Genomic DNA, 17,100 nt, shown 5'->3' with positions numbered 1-17,100 from the left:
CCTACGCTGATGTATGAAAAAGCTGACGACAACAATTGGCCCATCAGTCGTAAAGTGTTCGGAAATGTTCAGCACTGCGAGCCCCACCTCCAAAGTTCATGTGCCCTAACAAGCAGGGGTTAAAGTGTCCCAGGAACTTAATTTGTAAGCTGGTCCCTGCGGTCTGAGTGAGTTCCTCCAAAGGTTCCCAGTCCCTGATTAAAGTTCCTGTGGTGGAAACGCTGCTTCACATTCTCCCAAACCTTCCTCACCCTGCTGCCCCGACTTGCTGAGGAAAATACGCTCGATGTAATTCAGAGGATTTCAATTAGTAATCGACCCTGGTCTGGTGGTTTGCCATATTCCCCACATCATGATGTGCTGATGCTACAGCTGCTTCCTCTTTTATTTTTTCCATTGAGCTACACTTTGCCTTTTTGACACACTGCTGCCTGTTCTCACTCCTGTCCTCACTGCCTTTCTCTCTCTCTTCTCTCTCGTTGCTCTCTGTCTCCCTTCATTCTCTGTCTCTCTGTCTATGTCTTTTGCTTGCTGCTCGTCTCAGCTTCCGCTAATAACACCCATGCCTGGCAATCCCAGTCACGTAAGTCACTTGAATTTTCATTTGTTGTATCAGACGGCACATTCTGCTCGCAGCTGCCCTGCTTGCTGGCCGGTGCTTCACAAGTCAAAGTGCTGTAGTCATCTTGCCAGCAAAGTGTTGGATTATTCACGTACCGCTCACATTCTAAATCAGGCGTAATTACCAGATGCTGATATGACTTTTAAAGAAACGACACGCCAGACAGAAGAAAGCATGTTTTTATCCTCAAAGCTCAAATCGGTTTTAAAGACGGCACCCAGGAGATGACACCCAGAAGCAGCCAACTAGATTTTCCACTGAATTTATCACACAGCTTCAGAAGTTCATACCAGATTCATTTTACCCTCATTAGTCTTTAATGGTCCATATGTTCTGCTGAAAAGATGCCCAACCTCTGGAGGACTTCAGTTTAATGACTCCCCCTAGTGAGTAAAATCAACAGTCGGCATTGGCTGTTAAAGTAGTCACTCCCTTGATTTTTTTGCAGATTTTCTTTTGCAACAAAATGCCCCTAAAGCACACAAGTCTGGACTGTTAAAGTAGTCCCTCCATTTGGATTCTGAAGCAGACTTTTCTTGCTTTCGGCACTGCATAAAATACATTATTCCAACTTCATCTTTAGTTTATTGCGAGCTCAAAGTGAGCACTTGAGGCTGCAGTTCGCCATGAAATCCTGGAGCACAATGACACATCTTTTGCATATGAATCACTGACCCATTAATGTATGTTTAACTTAACCAGAAGGTTGTTAGCTCTTTTCAGTGATCCTAAATGCTAAATAACATAAATGTCACTGTTTAATGTAGGGGCTTTTTTGCAGTTCCCAGATCCCTTATCATATCATTACACTAACCGGTTTTTGACTTTCCTCACCCTCTAGTGCGTTTTGCACCGTATCGGCCTCAAGACATCGCCCTCAAACCTCTGCTGTTTGAGGTGCCCAGCATCACCATGGACTCCGTCTTCACGGGCCGCGAGTGGCTCTTCCAGGAGATCGATGCCCACCTCAACAGCCCCAACGCCAGCACCAACCGCGGCGTGGCCATAGTAGGCAACATCGGCTTCGGCAAGACCGCGATCATCTCTCGCCTGGTGGCGCTCAGCTGCCACGGCACCCGCATGAGACAGATTGCCTCCGACAGCCCTCAGGCCTCACCCAAACGTAGGCAGCCACTTGTCTTTGCGTGTGATTTCTGAGTGATTTTGTTTATTTCCATCTGCATAACTGCGGTGTTCTCGAAATGCTGCACAGCCTCTCTCCAGCCTTTGTTGCTGAGTGTGCGTGAGTGCTGCCGCGTGTTAGAGCTGTCCCTGAGCGTGTTGTGATGTCTTGTGTCCAGATGGAGAGGGGCTCCCTCTCACTCAGCCACAGCCCACTCATGGCACCCTGGGAGGAGGCAGCTGTCCCGGGACCCCGGAGATGAGGCGACGTCAAGAAGAAGCCATGAGGAGGCTGGCGTCTCAGGTACCAGATACACACCTGTGACCATGTGCACACACACATTTCAACCTCTGGTTTACACACAAAAACACCCTGAAGACTTCCAAAATAATGAGGGTGAAACCTTAGTAATTAAATACTTGACCGATTGGCCGACTTCTTCTTCTCCTGTTAGCTTCTTTAACAAATGCAAATTGTCTATTTGTTTGTTTGTTTGTTTTTCAGCCAGTTGCTCCAAAAGCAAGTGTGCTAATATGAAATTTCCAGTTTTCACTTGTTATATTGCCAAGCCACTTATGAACATATCTCTGTTTTCTTTTTCCTTTCACAACTTTGTGAAAGAATCATACATACAAACTTACGTACATATATATTTTTTCGTTTTTTTCTTCCTCAAAGAGTAGCACTACATATATTACATTGCTGTATCACTAAAATAAAACAGCCATTTTAACCGAATAATAAATATCATTGTGTTTGTGGTTCAGCGTGAAATTTCAGTTGGCCTGTAATTGAAAAACTGCAAGATAATTTTAATTGGCTCCCTTTTATGTCTTAATTTTTTTAATGAGTGCCGACGTTGGTGGCAGGATGGCCAATGATTTGCTCTTCTGAAATGCCTCACAATGCGAGCACGGACGCGGTTCAGGTCCTGTGAGAAACGATATGGTTTTCCAGCTTTTGAAGGAAAGTCGAGGTTTCCTGCCACCTGCAAGCCGTCGCGGACTCACGCCGGGCTTTCTTCCGAGGTGGTCGACTTCAAAACAATAAGCTGGGACTCTTAAATTTAAAAAAACCAAAAGCAAACATTTGTGCAGTTTAGTGCAGCTCTGTTTTTATTAAATGTTGACTTTTAAAAACATTATTGCTGTGATATTTAACTTATAAATCCGTACGACGACGCCTGTCCTACTCTTCTTCGTGTCGGCTGTTGCACCTCGGTCCCCCTCTCCTGCTGCTTAGCCATCTGCATCCCCAGTCCCAGCCTGATGCATTATGCAGATGTGTTTAAAAAAGAAAAAACAACTTTGCCAGGGAGCCTTATGAAATATTTATACCTGCAGAAAGCCATTTCCCAGCCAAGCTATTAGATCTTGTTAACTCTGTGCATTAATAATTGAGCTCACTCCCTTTTTCACCTCTTTTGTTTTAAAGTCCTTTATTCCATTGTGGCCAAAAATTAACATTCCATTTTGATTAGCCCCCCCCAATTTCCCTCACTGCCCTCTGATCGCTGCCACCGCCTCTGAAAATTCGAACTCTTTGTGATCTCTCAGTCCCCAGGAGCGCCTGGTCGCACCTGCTGCTATTGTTTTGTTCTCTAACCTCTCGGAAAACTCCCCTCCCCCCGGCTGTGTCCCTACATGTCCGCGCAAGGGCTCTTTATTCATTCAGTCATTTATTTAAACGTGTTTCGAGGCTGTGAAATATGACGGTTTAACACTTGACTCCTTCTCGCCACAATCATCTAACACATGAGCATGCATGAGCTAACTCACTCTCTCTTGGCAGCCGGAAGCGATGAATTATTAATGGATGAAACCATACAGCGAGACGAGAAGTATTATGTTTCATTATACTGCAATCATCCACCATGAAGTTGACTCAGTCCCAAATGAGTTGTAGCTGTAGTAGATTCTGGGAAAACTGGCTATGCACTGACACAGCCAGAAAAAGTGTTATTTCTAAAAATGTGTCATGTGGCTCCTCGTGCTCCCTGACACTCATCCTTAATCAGTTTTGCCAAACCCCAAGGTTTATAAAGGACTGGATAACTGGAAGGGAAAGGAGGTGCTCACCTTAATATTTCTTCTGACTGACCCGGCTGTACTCTTCTGCCAACTCTCTGTCGCCCCCAGGTGGTGGCGTACCACTACTGCCAGGCAGATAACGCCTACACCTGCTTGGTGCCGGAGTTTGTGCACAACGTGGCGGCTCTGCTGTGCCGCTCGCCGCACCTCGTTGCCTACAGGGAGCAGCTGCTGAGGGAGCCGCACCTACAGAGCATCCTGAGTCTGCGCTCCTGCGTCCAGGACCCCTTGGCCGCCTTCAGGAGGGGGGTCCTAGAGCCCTTGGATGCACTTTACAAAGGTCAAAATAGTGTTAACTCCCAGGAGATTCAGATGCTGGTTGCATTGGTTCAGTGTTCTTGATAGTGATTTAAGGTGAAGCTTTGGCAGATCTCAGTGTATTCATAGCAGGCGTCAAAGTACTGCCAGCAATAGACTGAAGGTAGAAAACAAGGGTTCATATGTTTACACAAAAACAGCCAGAAAACCACAGTAATCAGTAGCTCTGAATGATTGAAAGACCTTTCAAAGTCAATCTGCCTCTTGTTCACTTGGTATAACCTTGATTTATTTGCTCTGTTGGTCTGAATATTTTGTCGTTCTTCAGAATAAACTGGAATTTGTAATTGTCTGCCTCATTCAAATGTGGTTTTTGGCAGTTTACTATTGATGCCTCTTCAGACCTTCAACATCCAATTTATTCTTTGACTCGAATCCTTGGTGCATGATATTAGATGCTTCTTGAGTACGTTGTACATTGTAATACAATGTACTCAGTATGATCAAGATTAAAGTTCTTAATCTCAGTGCATGAAATTAAATTTCCTTAAAGCTCCTAACTTATTCAATCAAACCATCCTTCACAGGTAATAAAGTCCCAAAGCTTATAAATGGAGACCAGAAATGATTAATTTTTGAATATGAAGTGAAATATTGGTGTCCTAGCCAGAAATTTAAAACTTTTTAAAAAATTTGGTCCCCACCTGTTTGTTTCCAGGCTTCAGCTGAGGAAGACCATCAGATTTCTCTTTGCCAATCTGCTCTTTGCAAAGTCCAAAAAGTCCAGATTGTTTTTCTTCACAGGCCATCTTTTATGCATGTTTTCTTTTCAGAGAGGAAAATCAGCTCAGAGGAGGACCTCATCATCCTCATTGACGGTCTGAATGAGGCAGAGTTCCACAAGCCGGACTACGGAGACACCATCGTGTCCTTCCTCACCAAAACCATCAACAAGTTCCCTCCCTGGCTCAAACTGGTGGTCACAGTCAGAACCACGTTACAGGTAGAGTTCAGTGTTTTTATCTGCTGTTTCATTTACTGTGAAGGTTCTGTTTTAATCCAGCATTTAAAGTCTCAAGCAGCAGCTGTTCATTTGTTGCCAGCTAAGAGCCTTTTAGATCAACGTTATCAGCAAGTATTTGTGCATCAGCTGGAGGTCATTTACTGACTGTTGAATTGGTCTTGAATACCTCCTGCACAGCGAATATGAAAAGAAGTATTTTTAGACTCAGACTGTTCTATTTTTCCTCTCTCTTTACCTTTAATGCATATTGAAATATTCATAGCATGTTAAACTTTATTTTTGACCTGTGAATGAATCATTAGGAGTGAGTGAGTACGTAGGTTGTTGTCACATTTATCAAGATGTCTCTGCAGCAGAAACTAAAAAAAATCCAAAACGAGTTCCTGACTAAAATGATTCTGGCCGCTCAGGAGATCACCAACGCGCTGCCGTTCCACCGCATCTCTCTGGACGGCCTGGAGGAGAACGACGCCATCGACCAGGACCTGCAGGGCTACATCCTGCACCGCATCCACAGCAGCCCGGAGATCCAGAACAACATCTCGCTCAACGGCAAGATGGACAACACCACCTTCGGCAAGCTCAGCGCCCACCTCAAGGCCCTGAGCCAGGGCTCCTATCTGTACCTCAAGCTCACCTTTGACCTCATCGAGAAGGGCTACCTTGTCCTCAAAAGCTCCAGCTATAAGGTACAGAGCCACTGCGCGGGTTAAGCTTAGACATGACTGTAATCTGACCACAAAGACATGATATACGTATTGTTAAATGTACTGTTACTCACACTAAGCGTCATTATCCACTGAGAAATGGTAGATGTAAAGAAGCTCTTTGTAACTCCAGAACCCGAGAATGATCACATTTTTAACTTTCCCTCAATATCAGAGTAATCCGCTGGGTTTTGTCTCTAATCTGATCTGAACACTGCAAACAGGAACTGCTATTAGCTAATTTGGCGTAATTTAATGATGCCAATCTGACAAAATGCAGAAAAATACAGGCTGTTGTAGCCCACAGAACAACTCACTGATTTTGATTCAGGGGTGGCCCATTGGCCCATTGGGTCAGTCCCCTGTTCAAAACCCCTGATCTAAACTAAATATGGTGCTAATCCTGTGCAAAGGAAGCTGATGGGCATTTTTTTAAAAAAAAAATCTGCACTCTGATGTGCTTTGTGTAAAAGTGGTTTCATGAAACCTTCTTTTTGAAAGTCGGAGCCCAACACCTTTTTGATACATAATGCATTCGGATAGTTTTAGTGTGAATTTCATAATGAAATATTTTATCTCACACCCCCAGCTTAATTTAATTTCATGTATTCAGAAGTGCTTCCAGACTTCCATAAAAATGACATCTTATAAATTCACATTCTTCTCTCTGAGGAAGACCACGTGGAATAGTTGAAGACACGCTGTACAAACACGATGCATTATTTATATTCCGTAGAGCCGATCCGAAGGAAATTATGACTCAGGTTTTCTCCTTCCCTCCTTCCTTCCCTCCTTCCTTCCCTCCTTCCTTCCTTCCGTCCTTCCGTCCTTCCTGCCTTCCTTCCTGCCTTCCTTCCTTCCTTCCTCCCTCAGGTGGTTCCAGTCAACCTGGCGGAGGTTTACCTGCTGCAGTGCAACATGCGCTTCCCCACGCAGTCTTCGTTCGAGCGGGCGCTTCCTCTGCTCAACGTGGCCGTGGCCTCTCTTCATCCGCTGACCGATGAGCAGATTTATCAGGCCATCAATGCTGGTTCCCTGCAGGTGGAGATCCTAGAATAATACAAGAAGTCAGGCCCTTTAATATCTCCGTCTGTTAAATTAATGTATCATAAAATGGGCTCAGCGCTCCGGTCGGTGTCAAAGTCAGACTTCTCATTTAAAGAGCAGGATTGGCTGTGGTGAAAAGTTACCTTTAGACATCATCTCTTACTCTGTGATTGTTTGTCCTTGAACTAAAATTATCAGTGATTTAATCAAAATTCATAGCAAGTCATCAAATGTTTATTTAACTTGTCCCTGAAAGCCTGATGGGCTTTGACACAAGCACAAATTTCCTGCCAAAGTTAAGAATCATTTCAGTTTTTGCATCACATTTTTGTAATACTTTTGTCCTCTCTCTGCTGTTGTTTCTGGTTTGTAGTGGGCGGAGCTTAGCTGGGAAAAAATGTGACATTGTGTACTTTTCTTTTGCACCAATCAGGATTTAGTAAAATTTGACTCTAAATCTGAGATGGCCGACACATCGTTCTGTCATTTTCCTTTTCAAATCTGATCAGATCACACCCACACTGTACTGATGAGGCTAATCAGCTTAGTTAGTAGTTTTTTCTTATTCAACTCATTACGGGTTTGAATGAGTTGAAGAAAAAAACATCTTGCTTTTTTTATTTTATTGACGTGAAAAGATAAATAAACACATATTTAATTTGAGATGGAAGACTGAAATAAGCGCAAGCCTTTCAGTTTGCTGTTAAGATGAAACAAACTGAGCACTTACTCACTAAGAACTGTGATGAATTCAGTCTGTGTTTTAAGTATTCCGTCCATCGTCACAGGAAAGGAACTGAACTACAGTAAAGCACTTTGTAGTGGAGTTGGCTGTTCCACAATGAGCAACGTGGCCAATATTGACATGGAAACGTTGTGTGTGTGTGTGTGTGTGTGGCTGCAGGGCACGCTGGACTGGGAGGATTTCCAGCAACGTGTAGACAACCTGTCAGTCTTCCTGGTGAAGAGGAGGGATGGCACCCGGATGTTTGTTCACCCCTCCTTCAGGGAGTGGCTGATCTGGAGAGAGGAAGGAGAAAAGACCAAGTTCCTCTGCGATCCGAGGTGAGGGCGGGAGGCTCTTCTTTCTCTGTGAGGTTCAACGTGATCGTGATGCTCTGACTGTGTGAGGAAGACGTCGGTGAGGAGACGTTCCCATAGAAAAGAAACCGTCGTGTCTCAGAAAGGACAGGAGCTTTTTGGACAGTGAACACCCCAAATTTCTGTCCTTACTGTGTTGCCACTCGCGTCACTTGTCGCAGGCTTTATAGCAGGAGGAAGTTGTTCAGAAATAAGTGACTGAATCGTTGACTGTGAATCTTAAGCTCATCTACAGCTGTCGCAATCATCGGTCGTGTATTAAAAATAACACCTCTATGTCTGTCGCAGGTACATTGTGTTTATCTAGCCTGTGAAGCGTTTTATGTCCTGTATTCTAATTAAAACTGATCGCACCAACTGTGCAGACGACATAATGACCTGATGAGTCAGTCTCGAGGGCTGAAAGACGTGTTTGTCCTCTCTGCAGGAGCGGCCACACGCTACTGGCCTTCTGGTTCTCTCGGCAGGAGAACAAGCTGAACAGGCAGCAGACTATTGAGCTGGGCCATCACATCCTCAAAGCACATATCTTTAAGGTATATCATTATTTGTCTCCACACACATCTATACACACACACACACACACACGCCCCCACACAGCTGTGATCTGGCTCCAAAGTGATGAATATTTACCGTTTCTCTCTGTGTTCAAGGGTCTCAGCAAGAAAGTCGGGGTTTCCTCATCTATCTTGCAAGGCCTGTGGGTATCCTACAGCACAGAGGGCCTTTCAGCTGCACTTTCTTCACTCCGAAACCTCTACACTCCCAACATCAAGGTACAGCCACGGCAGAGAGGAGTCGTACTTAAATATTTCAACATGTTGCGGGTTTAGTCTGCTTCACTGCTTTATTTTTGATCTTCCTTTTGTGTGTGTCCAGGTGAGCCGGCTGCTGATGCTGGGCGGTGCTAATGTCAACTACCGTACGGAGGTGCTGAACAACGCCCCCATCCTGTGTGTCCACTCCCACTTGGGCTACATGGACATGGTGGCTCTGCTGCTCGAGTTTGGCGCCTCTGTCGACGCTCCGTCTGAGAGCGGCCTCACGCCGCTGGGCTACGCCGCCGCTGGGGGGCACATAGCCATTGTGACCGCGCTTTGCCGCAAGAGGGCGAAGGTGTGTGGGGGGGAAACCGGCGAGAGTGTGTGAGAATCCGCGCTGTGTTTTCCTTTCCGTGTGTCCTCTTCATCACATCCGTGTCCCGTCAACAGGTGGACCACCTGGATAAGAACAGCCAGTGCGCGCTGGTCCATGCGGCCCTGCGGGGCCACATGGAGGTGGTGAAGTTCCTCATCCAGTGTGACTGGAGCATGGGGCAGCAGCAGCAGCAGTCCCCACAAACCCAGCAGCAGGCGGCCTTCACCAAGAGCCACGCGGTCCAGCAGGCCCTCATCGCTGCAGCCAGTATGGGATACACGGAGGTATGGCGGGGAGGGAGGCGGTCGATGGGAGGGAAAACAGTGTAATGGTTTGATAATCATACTCTCCACTGAGGCGTAATGAATTCTTAACCCCAAGTTAGGGATTCTGGATGTGAAGTGGTTTAAAGCAATGAGCTCCTCTGTTTACTGCTACTGCCAGCTCTACTGCTAAGGCTGATTTTGCTTGGTTTTATTAAAATGCCAATTTATTTCCTCTGTGCCCTGGTGCACCACATTGACGCTGTGGTTGTTGATAGAATGTATTCAGTAGTACAGTAAAATAAGTAATAGCTCATAATTCGTCATTTGAGCTTACGCTGCGGTACGTTAATCAAGCAAGTTGAGAGAAAAGGCACTTCGGAAACTCGACTCAGTAGACTGAGAGTCTGATAGATGGGAATGGAAAGATGGGTCGGCGAAAGCAGAGGGGAAACACATATGATTTATCCTGTGCTGGTAAATCCGACTTAGCGTCTAAACAGGCTTAGCATGCAACAGTTTTGTCCCAACAGCAGAATGATGGAGGTCTGGTGGTCGATGCAGTTGCTAATGATGAGTGTCCGCCTGCATTTTTGATCAGATCACATTCAAAAAGAAAGCAGATTTATGATAACGTGGTTTTATTGGTTATCTTTTAACTAACATGTTTACCTGTCTGGACATTCATCTGTGTCATCTTGAATCCTGTCCCCCTCCCCCCGTCAGATTGTGTCCTACCTGCTGGACCTGCCAGAGAAGGATGAAGAGGAGGTGGAGCGGGCTCAAATCAATAACTTTGACACGCTGTGGGGAGAGACAGGTACATTCACTACAGAGAGACGACTGTGGATGCTTAATGGTTCGTGCAGTTGTGAAATGCACAAAAAAATCTGCAGTTTGTCCCGAGACGTAGCATTTCAGACGGAGGGTTTTTCAGAGCGCTGCAGTGCGGATATGAGAGATCGTTCCTGTGTGTCTGCTGCTGCTGCTGCTGCTGCTGCTGCTGCTGCGTCAGATGCTGATGGCAGTGCAGTGGTGTCATTGGAGCTCAGACAGGGCTGGGCTCACAGGAAGGGGGAGGGTGGGGGGCGATGACTGTGATCCATCCTGTGTGCTTTGAAACGACTAGTCCGATCGCCCCGTGGCACGGTGTTGAGAAATGTATCACTGCCACCGAAAGCTATGAGACCTCACTGTGAGCCTCGTTCCTGCTGCTGCCGTGCCGGATTGTCAGCTGAAGAGAGGACTTGTACTCACTCAGCTGTAGTTTCGTTGTGTATGAGAAGGATGTTGTGGAAGATGATTCGTAATGGATGGGTCAACTGAAAACACATTATTCTGGGGGCAGCATGAGCAGATATACTTACTGAAGTGTGCAGATCAGGCTGTTCTCCCAGACGAAACGAAATCCAGGCACGTAAATAAGATGATGAAATCGGTGACGTCGGTCGACTAGTAACAAGAACCTGCAGTGCAGACATTAAATTACATGGTTCACACTCCTGGTCACAGTTTTTTTTTTTTATAAAGCAAATCTGAAGGGTCCTAATCAAGCTTGTTGGTTAAAGTGGGTGAGTCTATGTTTGATAAAGCTGGAGATTTTTAAAGATTTTTTTTGTTTTTAATATCAGCTTCAGATATCAGATATCAACTGGGTTACAGCAGGAATCAGGGTCAGCTCTCTGCGCCCCTCTGGGCCTGAGATATGTTCACTCTGCGTAAATTATTCCAATTATAATCCTTACATTTCAGAAGATGTCTTTTCAAAGGCCTTTGCTCCCAAGTCTCAAGGGTATCCTCTCCTCTCCTCTCCTCTCCTCTCCTCTCCTCTCCTCTCCTCTTCTCTCCTCTCCTCTCATCTCCTCTCCTCTCCTCTCCTCTCCTCTCCTCTCCTCTCCTCTTCTCTTCTCTCCTCTCCTCTCCTCTCCTCTCCTCTTCTCTTCTCTTCTCTTCTCTTCTCTCCTCTACTCTTCTCTTCTCTTCTCTCCTCTCCTCTCCTCTCCTCTCCTCTCATGCTGTGTTTTGCCAAAGGTCATAGATTTTTTTTTATTCTGGCTTTACTTGATATTTTTACAATAACAATATATGATGATGATGTGAAGGCGGTACAGAGAAGCATCAGCTTTATGAAGCTTTACAGAGAGTTTCAGCTTGTTATTTCACTCTTCAGTGAGCTGCTTTACTGTATGGCTTCACGTTTTCGGGCCGCAGCTGTTTATATTGAAAAAGGTTTTACAAACCACAAAGTGCACGGCTTGGTTAGCACCTAGCTGGAGCATTCAGCACCTCTAAAGCCAAATATTTCCCTCAGGAGTTTATAAACGCAAAAAAGAGAGGTAAGAGAGAGTGATTATTGGACTTTTAACTGTTCAGCATCCACCAGGAAGACACACACACACACGGCTCCAAATATCGTTAAAGTGCTAAATAAGCGACTAGTTGCTAACAAGTTCACCATATAATCTTAAAAGGATATGATTCTGTGTGCCTGATGTTCGCCCCCAAGTGGCCCTCACTTCACAGGTAAACCACAACTCTGCTAGCAAAAATCCAGTCTGTGTAAAACCCGTATGTCAAGCTAAACCTCTGATTCCTACCTGAGTGATCCCTGATTCGTGGTGTGTTTGTGCGCTTCCAGCTCTGACTGCAGCCTCTGGACGGGGGAAGCTGGAGGTCTGTCGTCTGTTGCTGGAACAGGGCGCGGCCGTGGCCCAGCCCAACAGGAGGGGCATCGTCCCGCTGTTCAGCGCCGTCCGACAGGGACACTGGCAGGTTGGCAGAACGCGTTTTTTCATCTCTCAAAACGGTAAAGGAGTAAGTCATCCAGTTGCTGTGATATGATGGCCCGGCGTGCTGTGTTTGGGTGTTTCAGATCGTCGACCTCCTCCTCACGCACGGCGCAGATGTCAACCTGGCTGACAAGCAGGGTCGGACTCCTCTAATGATGGCCGCCTCAGAGGGACACCTGGGCACTGTGGAGTTTTTACTGGCTCAAGGTTAAAAAACAAAACTGGATTTAGATCAAATTTGCGCTCAAAACACCATAACACAACATCTCAACAGATGTTCAGTAGTATCAGCAAAGGAAGCGGATCTATCTTGATCTTTTGTACTTAGAGCCTGGAGGTAATGTAAGAAATGCAATGAGTAACACATTCGGAGTGACAGTGGATGGTACATTTAAAGGACAGACTGAGATTCATGCAGGTCATCCTTTTTGAGCTGCTCTGTTAAACATGTCTTCTTAACTCTGCTGCTGCCCTCAGTGTTTCTGACAGCAATTCCTGTGTGTGTTTCTCTGTTTGGAAAAAGTGGATGCAAACAAAAAGACTTGACAGACGCACAGTAAAGTCAGATCTGACACATCCAAGGAGCCAAAGGAAAAATCCTTCTTACCTGACCCTAAATCCTCATGGAGGCTGAAATATAGAAAGTTCATTAAATAAAACTGTCTCCCTTCCTAACGTATGAGCTAAGAATACAAGACGACTTGTGTGTGTCAGGGTGCTTTCTTGTCATTCAATTTAAAAAAAAACAAAAAAAACACACTGCACTATTAAAAATGAGCATAATTACTGTTTTCAAATTGTGTTTACAGTCATTACAGCCAAATTAAATCCATCAAAGTGAATTAAGCAGTTAGTTATGGAATTGCAAAAAATGACAAATCAGGCAACTGCAAATGGAGTGTTTTTAACGGCGGTCTGAAATGATTTGTTTGTTTTCCCAGGAGCCTCTCTGTCTCTGATGGACAAGGAGGGTCTGACTGCTCTGAGCTGGGCCTGTCTGAAAGGACATTTACCCGTCGTCCGCTGCCTGGTGGAGAGCGGAGCCGCCACGGACCACGCAGACAAGAACGGGCGCACGCCCCTCGACCTCGCCGCCTTCTACGGCGACTCTGAGGTGGTGAGTGGCTGTGAGGAAAAGAGCTGGATATCGGACCTCCTACACAGAAATGTGTTTTGTTTGCAGTTACATCGTGTTGGATGTCCGACCTTCGCTGTGCGGACGGATGTTGTTGTTCATATTTATCCGCTGAAGGGGGAAGTTCCTCTGTGCGCTCCTTAAATTTGACCGGCAGCCAATCGTGGTCCGGTATCCAACGCGTCCGATGTGGAAACTAAAAGCCGTCAGTGGATAAACACTGAGAATGGACTGTCAGAGAAATAGGAGACAACTTGGTTCTGAAATGAAAACTACTTGCATAAACAAAAAGTATTTTCTGGATTTTTCAGGAAGGGAAAGGAATAGATGAAATTTAAAGAACTTTGAAGAAAAACAATGTCCAGCACAAACAGTGTCTTTGTAAACACGTTTGCAGAAGATATTTGATTCTTGTTTGGTGCAAACTGAAATGTGTCAAGTACCACAAGCTGGCATCAGATGCTTGCTAAAAGGGCCAGTTTGGATTTGAAGTGTTGCAATTCTCTTAATGTGATAAAGAAGAAATTCTAACTGGATCCTGGAGCAGACGAGAGACCTGATTCACAGCTACGTTTCGCACTTTAGTGGGTGGACAACGCAAGCTTTTCTCACCACGTTTCTTTGTCTTTTCAGGTCCAGTTCTTGGTTGACCATGGGGCCATGATAGAGCACGTAGACTACAGCGGGATGCGTCCCCTCGACAGGGCGGTGGGCTGCAGAAACACGTCGGTGGTGGTCGCCCTGCTCAAGAAAGGAGCCAAGATAGGTAAGAGAAGGTTGAGCGAGCGAAGAGCCGACTACTTAGTTCACAAAGGACCTCTTCTAAATGCAGCCTCCTTGTCCTCGAGGGCCGTAATAAAAGGTTATTTGCCTGCTGTGAAAATGAGATACAATTTGAGACTGTACTTTGGTTGAAAAGGTCAAGCATGAGCTGCATGAAAGACTATGAAGGGAGGATCCAAAGATGAAAATGCACTTTCTTTATAAGCACACACACACATCCTGCTGGTCACTGTAGAGCACTGCAGCGTTTTACTGCAATAACCCATGGATTCAGGTTTGTGTCTCCATGTAGCTTAAAACCACTTCCTGCTACTGTATGTCATCCGCCCCACACGGCCTCATCGTGCTGCTTCTTCTCAGCTATTTATGGCTCTGATGTGTGTTTCTTTTTATTGTACTACCGCGGCCGCTGTGTTGTGTTGCCTTGGCTCTCTCGCCTCTGTTTGTCTCTATCGCTCACGCTGTCCTCCCAGTCTCTCCCTGGGTCACATGCTCTCTGCTGATCCTCTGCGGTTGCTCAGAGACGAGTCGTTATTAGCGCTTGCGGTGTTTCTTTTCAGTATCTATGCTTTTTCCTTTTTTGTTTTTGTTATTTTTGTTGTTGTTTTGTTTTTGGTTTTTTTTGCTGAGGCACTTATCTGCGCTTCTCACTGCTGCTTTTTTGTGTTCCTTTCTCTCACTTCTCCTCCTCCTCCACCACCACTGCCATCACCTCTCTTTCTCTTTCACCTTCTCGCCCCCCTCCTTGCTCTGCTCCTCCCACTTACGCTCCTTCTCCCGCTCATGACCTCCTCCCTCCTCCTTCCCCCTCCCCCCACCTCACCCAATACCTCCCCCACCCCCCCGCCTCTCTCTCCGGCCCCAGGATGTCAGACGCTGCCCAGTCGGCCCCGAGGTAAAGCCAAGGCTGTCGACTTCTCACCCCACCAGGCATTTTGACAGCTCTATCTCCTCTCTCTGTGTTGTCTGTGTCGTCCTAAGTGTCGGCAGGCCAGCTTAGCTACCAAAACCTTCTCAGTCTGACAAATAATAACACGCAAAGGTATTAGCACTGACAGTGACGCAGTCGGGATTGCCTAGAGGTAGATGCTAACGTCCAAGTGGTTAATGACAGCATGCCCGCCCGGCCTCCAGCCTGTGACGTCGTATCGAGGTGTTGACCTTCCATTCCACAGATGCATGACGGAAGCCCTCACTAACACTTGCGTGCTATTGATTTAGCAGAAAGTGCATGTATTTGTAATTCCTCTGTACCACCGCCACCACAGACTGAGGTGATAAACCACTGTACTGTGCATCGTTCATCTTCCTGACGTTTCAGCTAGGCCAGCCAGCAGCATTCCTAGCCTCACCGTCACCACCACCACCACCTCCACCTCCACCAGCTCAGAGGACAGCTAACGCCTGCAGAGCTCTGTTATATCCCTCCTGCTTGCCTTTTTCTTTGTTTATTGTACCTGCCCTGTGTCTCCATGTGCAAGATCCCCTCCTCTTCATCTCCGTGGTGTGTACATGTGTCAAGGATTGCTGTTGCGCAGATGCAGAAAAGAGACATCAGTTTCAGTCAAGGGATTGTGTTTGATTTTTCAGTCACACGAGAGTCTGCAGGGATGACGTGTCTTTTTCTTTATTTCTTCTCTTTCTTAAACACGTGACTCCCATTTGCATTTATTGGGAGGTTTTGTTTTTTTTTTTATTGCTTCTCTTCTGCTGGTTTTGATCACATCCCTGAATCAGCTAAAGAATTACTGTACAACATCTGCACTTCTTGACAAGACCTAAAATGTGTCTGAGTAGGAAGACATGGCGATGTGATTCTTTCTTTTGATTTTTGTTTTTTGTTGTTGTTTGTTTGTTTTTGTTGTTTTTATACTCTACATCTACTCTGGCTTCGCCTGGGCCAAAACATATTTGCAGAAGATCGCTATAGTTAATCAGCCACGTGAGAACAATTCAAAATGTGCTCCTTCTGCACTCCATTTAGACTTCCCAGCTGGATTAAAACGAAAGCTCGCAATTATTGGCAAATAGTATTTGACCCAGGTCTGATGTCCCATAGCGAGGTCGCAGTGTTCTCAAGGTGTCAGAGCAGATTCTTGTAATATTTTCTCAGCGGTGGATTGCCTGTCTTTTCTCCTCCATTGCCCATTCTGGCTGTCGTCCTCATCCCTGTTATATTACTGTTGTGTGTAATGTGACTCCCAGTCGCTCCTTCCTTCTTCCTCTCCTGCTTATTTCTCTGTGTTTTTCCTTCATCTGCTCCTTCCTGTCTTACCCAGGTCCAGCCACATGGGCCATGGCCACCTCCAAACCCGACATCATGATCATCTTACTCAGCAAACTCATCGAGGAGGGGGACAGCTTCTACAAGGTCAGAGAGCGGCAGAGCCCTGCAGTCTGTAGCCAAGATTTCATTGTTTTCAGTGAAGATGTGATACGTATCTTTTAAATGTGAAACATAAAAAGCAGCATCTTCAGCATCTTCATGTCTAGCTCTGGGTTATATTGGGAAGCTTTCAAATTATGTCTCATTTCAGTGTGGAGGGAGGTTAACCTGTTTTTGTTTGTCCTGCAGAAGGGGAAGGTGAAGGAGGCAGCACAGCGTTATCAGTATGCCCTCAAAAAGTTTCCACGTGAAGGCTTCAGCGAGGACCTCAAGACATTCAGGGAACTCAAAGTATCTCTCTTCCTCAACCTGTCCCGGTGTCGCAGGAAAATGAACGTAAGTCGCCAGAGGACCAGCACAAGCAGATTAACTTTTGACAACTTTGGAGACGTTTATGAACTAAAAACAAAAACAACCCAAACAGTATCAAACTTCTGAGCGTAATGCTGTTGGCCACGTTAAATGTTGGGTGTTGTTCAGTACTGTTCTCTTCTGCTCAATCTCTCCAGGACTTCGGGATGGCTGAGGAATTTGCTACCAAGGCTCTCGAACTGAAACCAAAATCATACGAGGCGTACTACGCCAGGGCACGCGCCAAGCGTAGCAGCAGGTACGCTCCTTTTAAATACTCTCTT

At 45.9% G+C, this 17,100-nt stretch overlaps 1 protein-coding gene across 19 annotated transcripts in view; it reads left to right on the top strand.

The window, feature by feature from the left end:
- Positions 1–17,100, top strand: part of tanc2b (tetratricopeptide repeat, ankyrin repeat and coiled-coil containing 2b) — a 126,957-nt gene that overhangs the window by 106,912 nt on the left and 2,945 nt on the right. For 16 of the 19 annotated variants that reach the window (XM_046378297.1, XM_046378300.1, XM_046378301.1 and 13 more), the window contains 20 exons: positions 545–583; positions 1,464–1,745; positions 1,924–2,048; positions 3,884–4,115; positions 4,927–5,096; positions 5,528–5,806; positions 6,698–6,865; positions 7,776–7,936; positions 8,400–8,508; positions 8,626–8,748; positions 8,852–9,088; positions 9,184–9,393; positions 10,099–10,192; positions 12,011–12,144; positions 12,245–12,368; positions 13,103–13,278; positions 13,930–14,062; positions 16,359–16,450; positions 16,655–16,801; positions 16,975–17,075. In XM_046378297.1, the coding sequence (XP_046234253.1) occupies positions 545–583; positions 1,464–1,745; positions 1,924–2,048; positions 3,884–4,115; positions 4,927–5,096; positions 5,528–5,806; positions 6,698–6,865; positions 7,776–7,936; positions 8,400–8,508; positions 8,626–8,748; positions 8,852–9,088; positions 9,184–9,393; positions 10,099–10,192; positions 12,011–12,144; positions 12,245–12,368; positions 13,103–13,278; positions 13,930–14,062; positions 16,359–16,450; positions 16,655–16,801; positions 16,975–17,075 (3,136 nt within the window). The remainder of the gene's footprint in view (positions 1–544; positions 584–1,463; positions 1,746–1,923; positions 2,049–3,883; positions 4,116–4,926; positions 5,097–5,527; positions 5,807–6,697; positions 6,866–7,775; positions 7,937–8,399; positions 8,509–8,625; positions 8,749–8,851; positions 9,089–9,183; positions 9,394–10,098; positions 10,193–12,010; positions 12,145–12,244; positions 12,369–13,102; positions 13,279–13,929; positions 14,063–16,358; positions 16,451–16,654; positions 16,802–16,974; positions 17,076–17,100) is intronic. The other 3 variants (XM_046378316.1, XM_046378307.1, XM_046378302.1) reach the window with 1 other exon arrangement.

The sequence above is a fragment of the Scatophagus argus genome, chromosome 21 (genome assembly GCF_020382885.2).
Source record: "Scatophagus argus isolate fScaArg1 chromosome 21, fScaArg1.pri, whole genome shotgun sequence".
Classification (NCBI taxonomy): Eukaryota; Metazoa; Chordata; class Actinopteri; family Scatophagidae; genus Scatophagus; species Scatophagus argus.
Note: the sequence above shows the minus strand (reverse complement) of the source record. Positions and strands in the feature narration are given on the sequence as shown.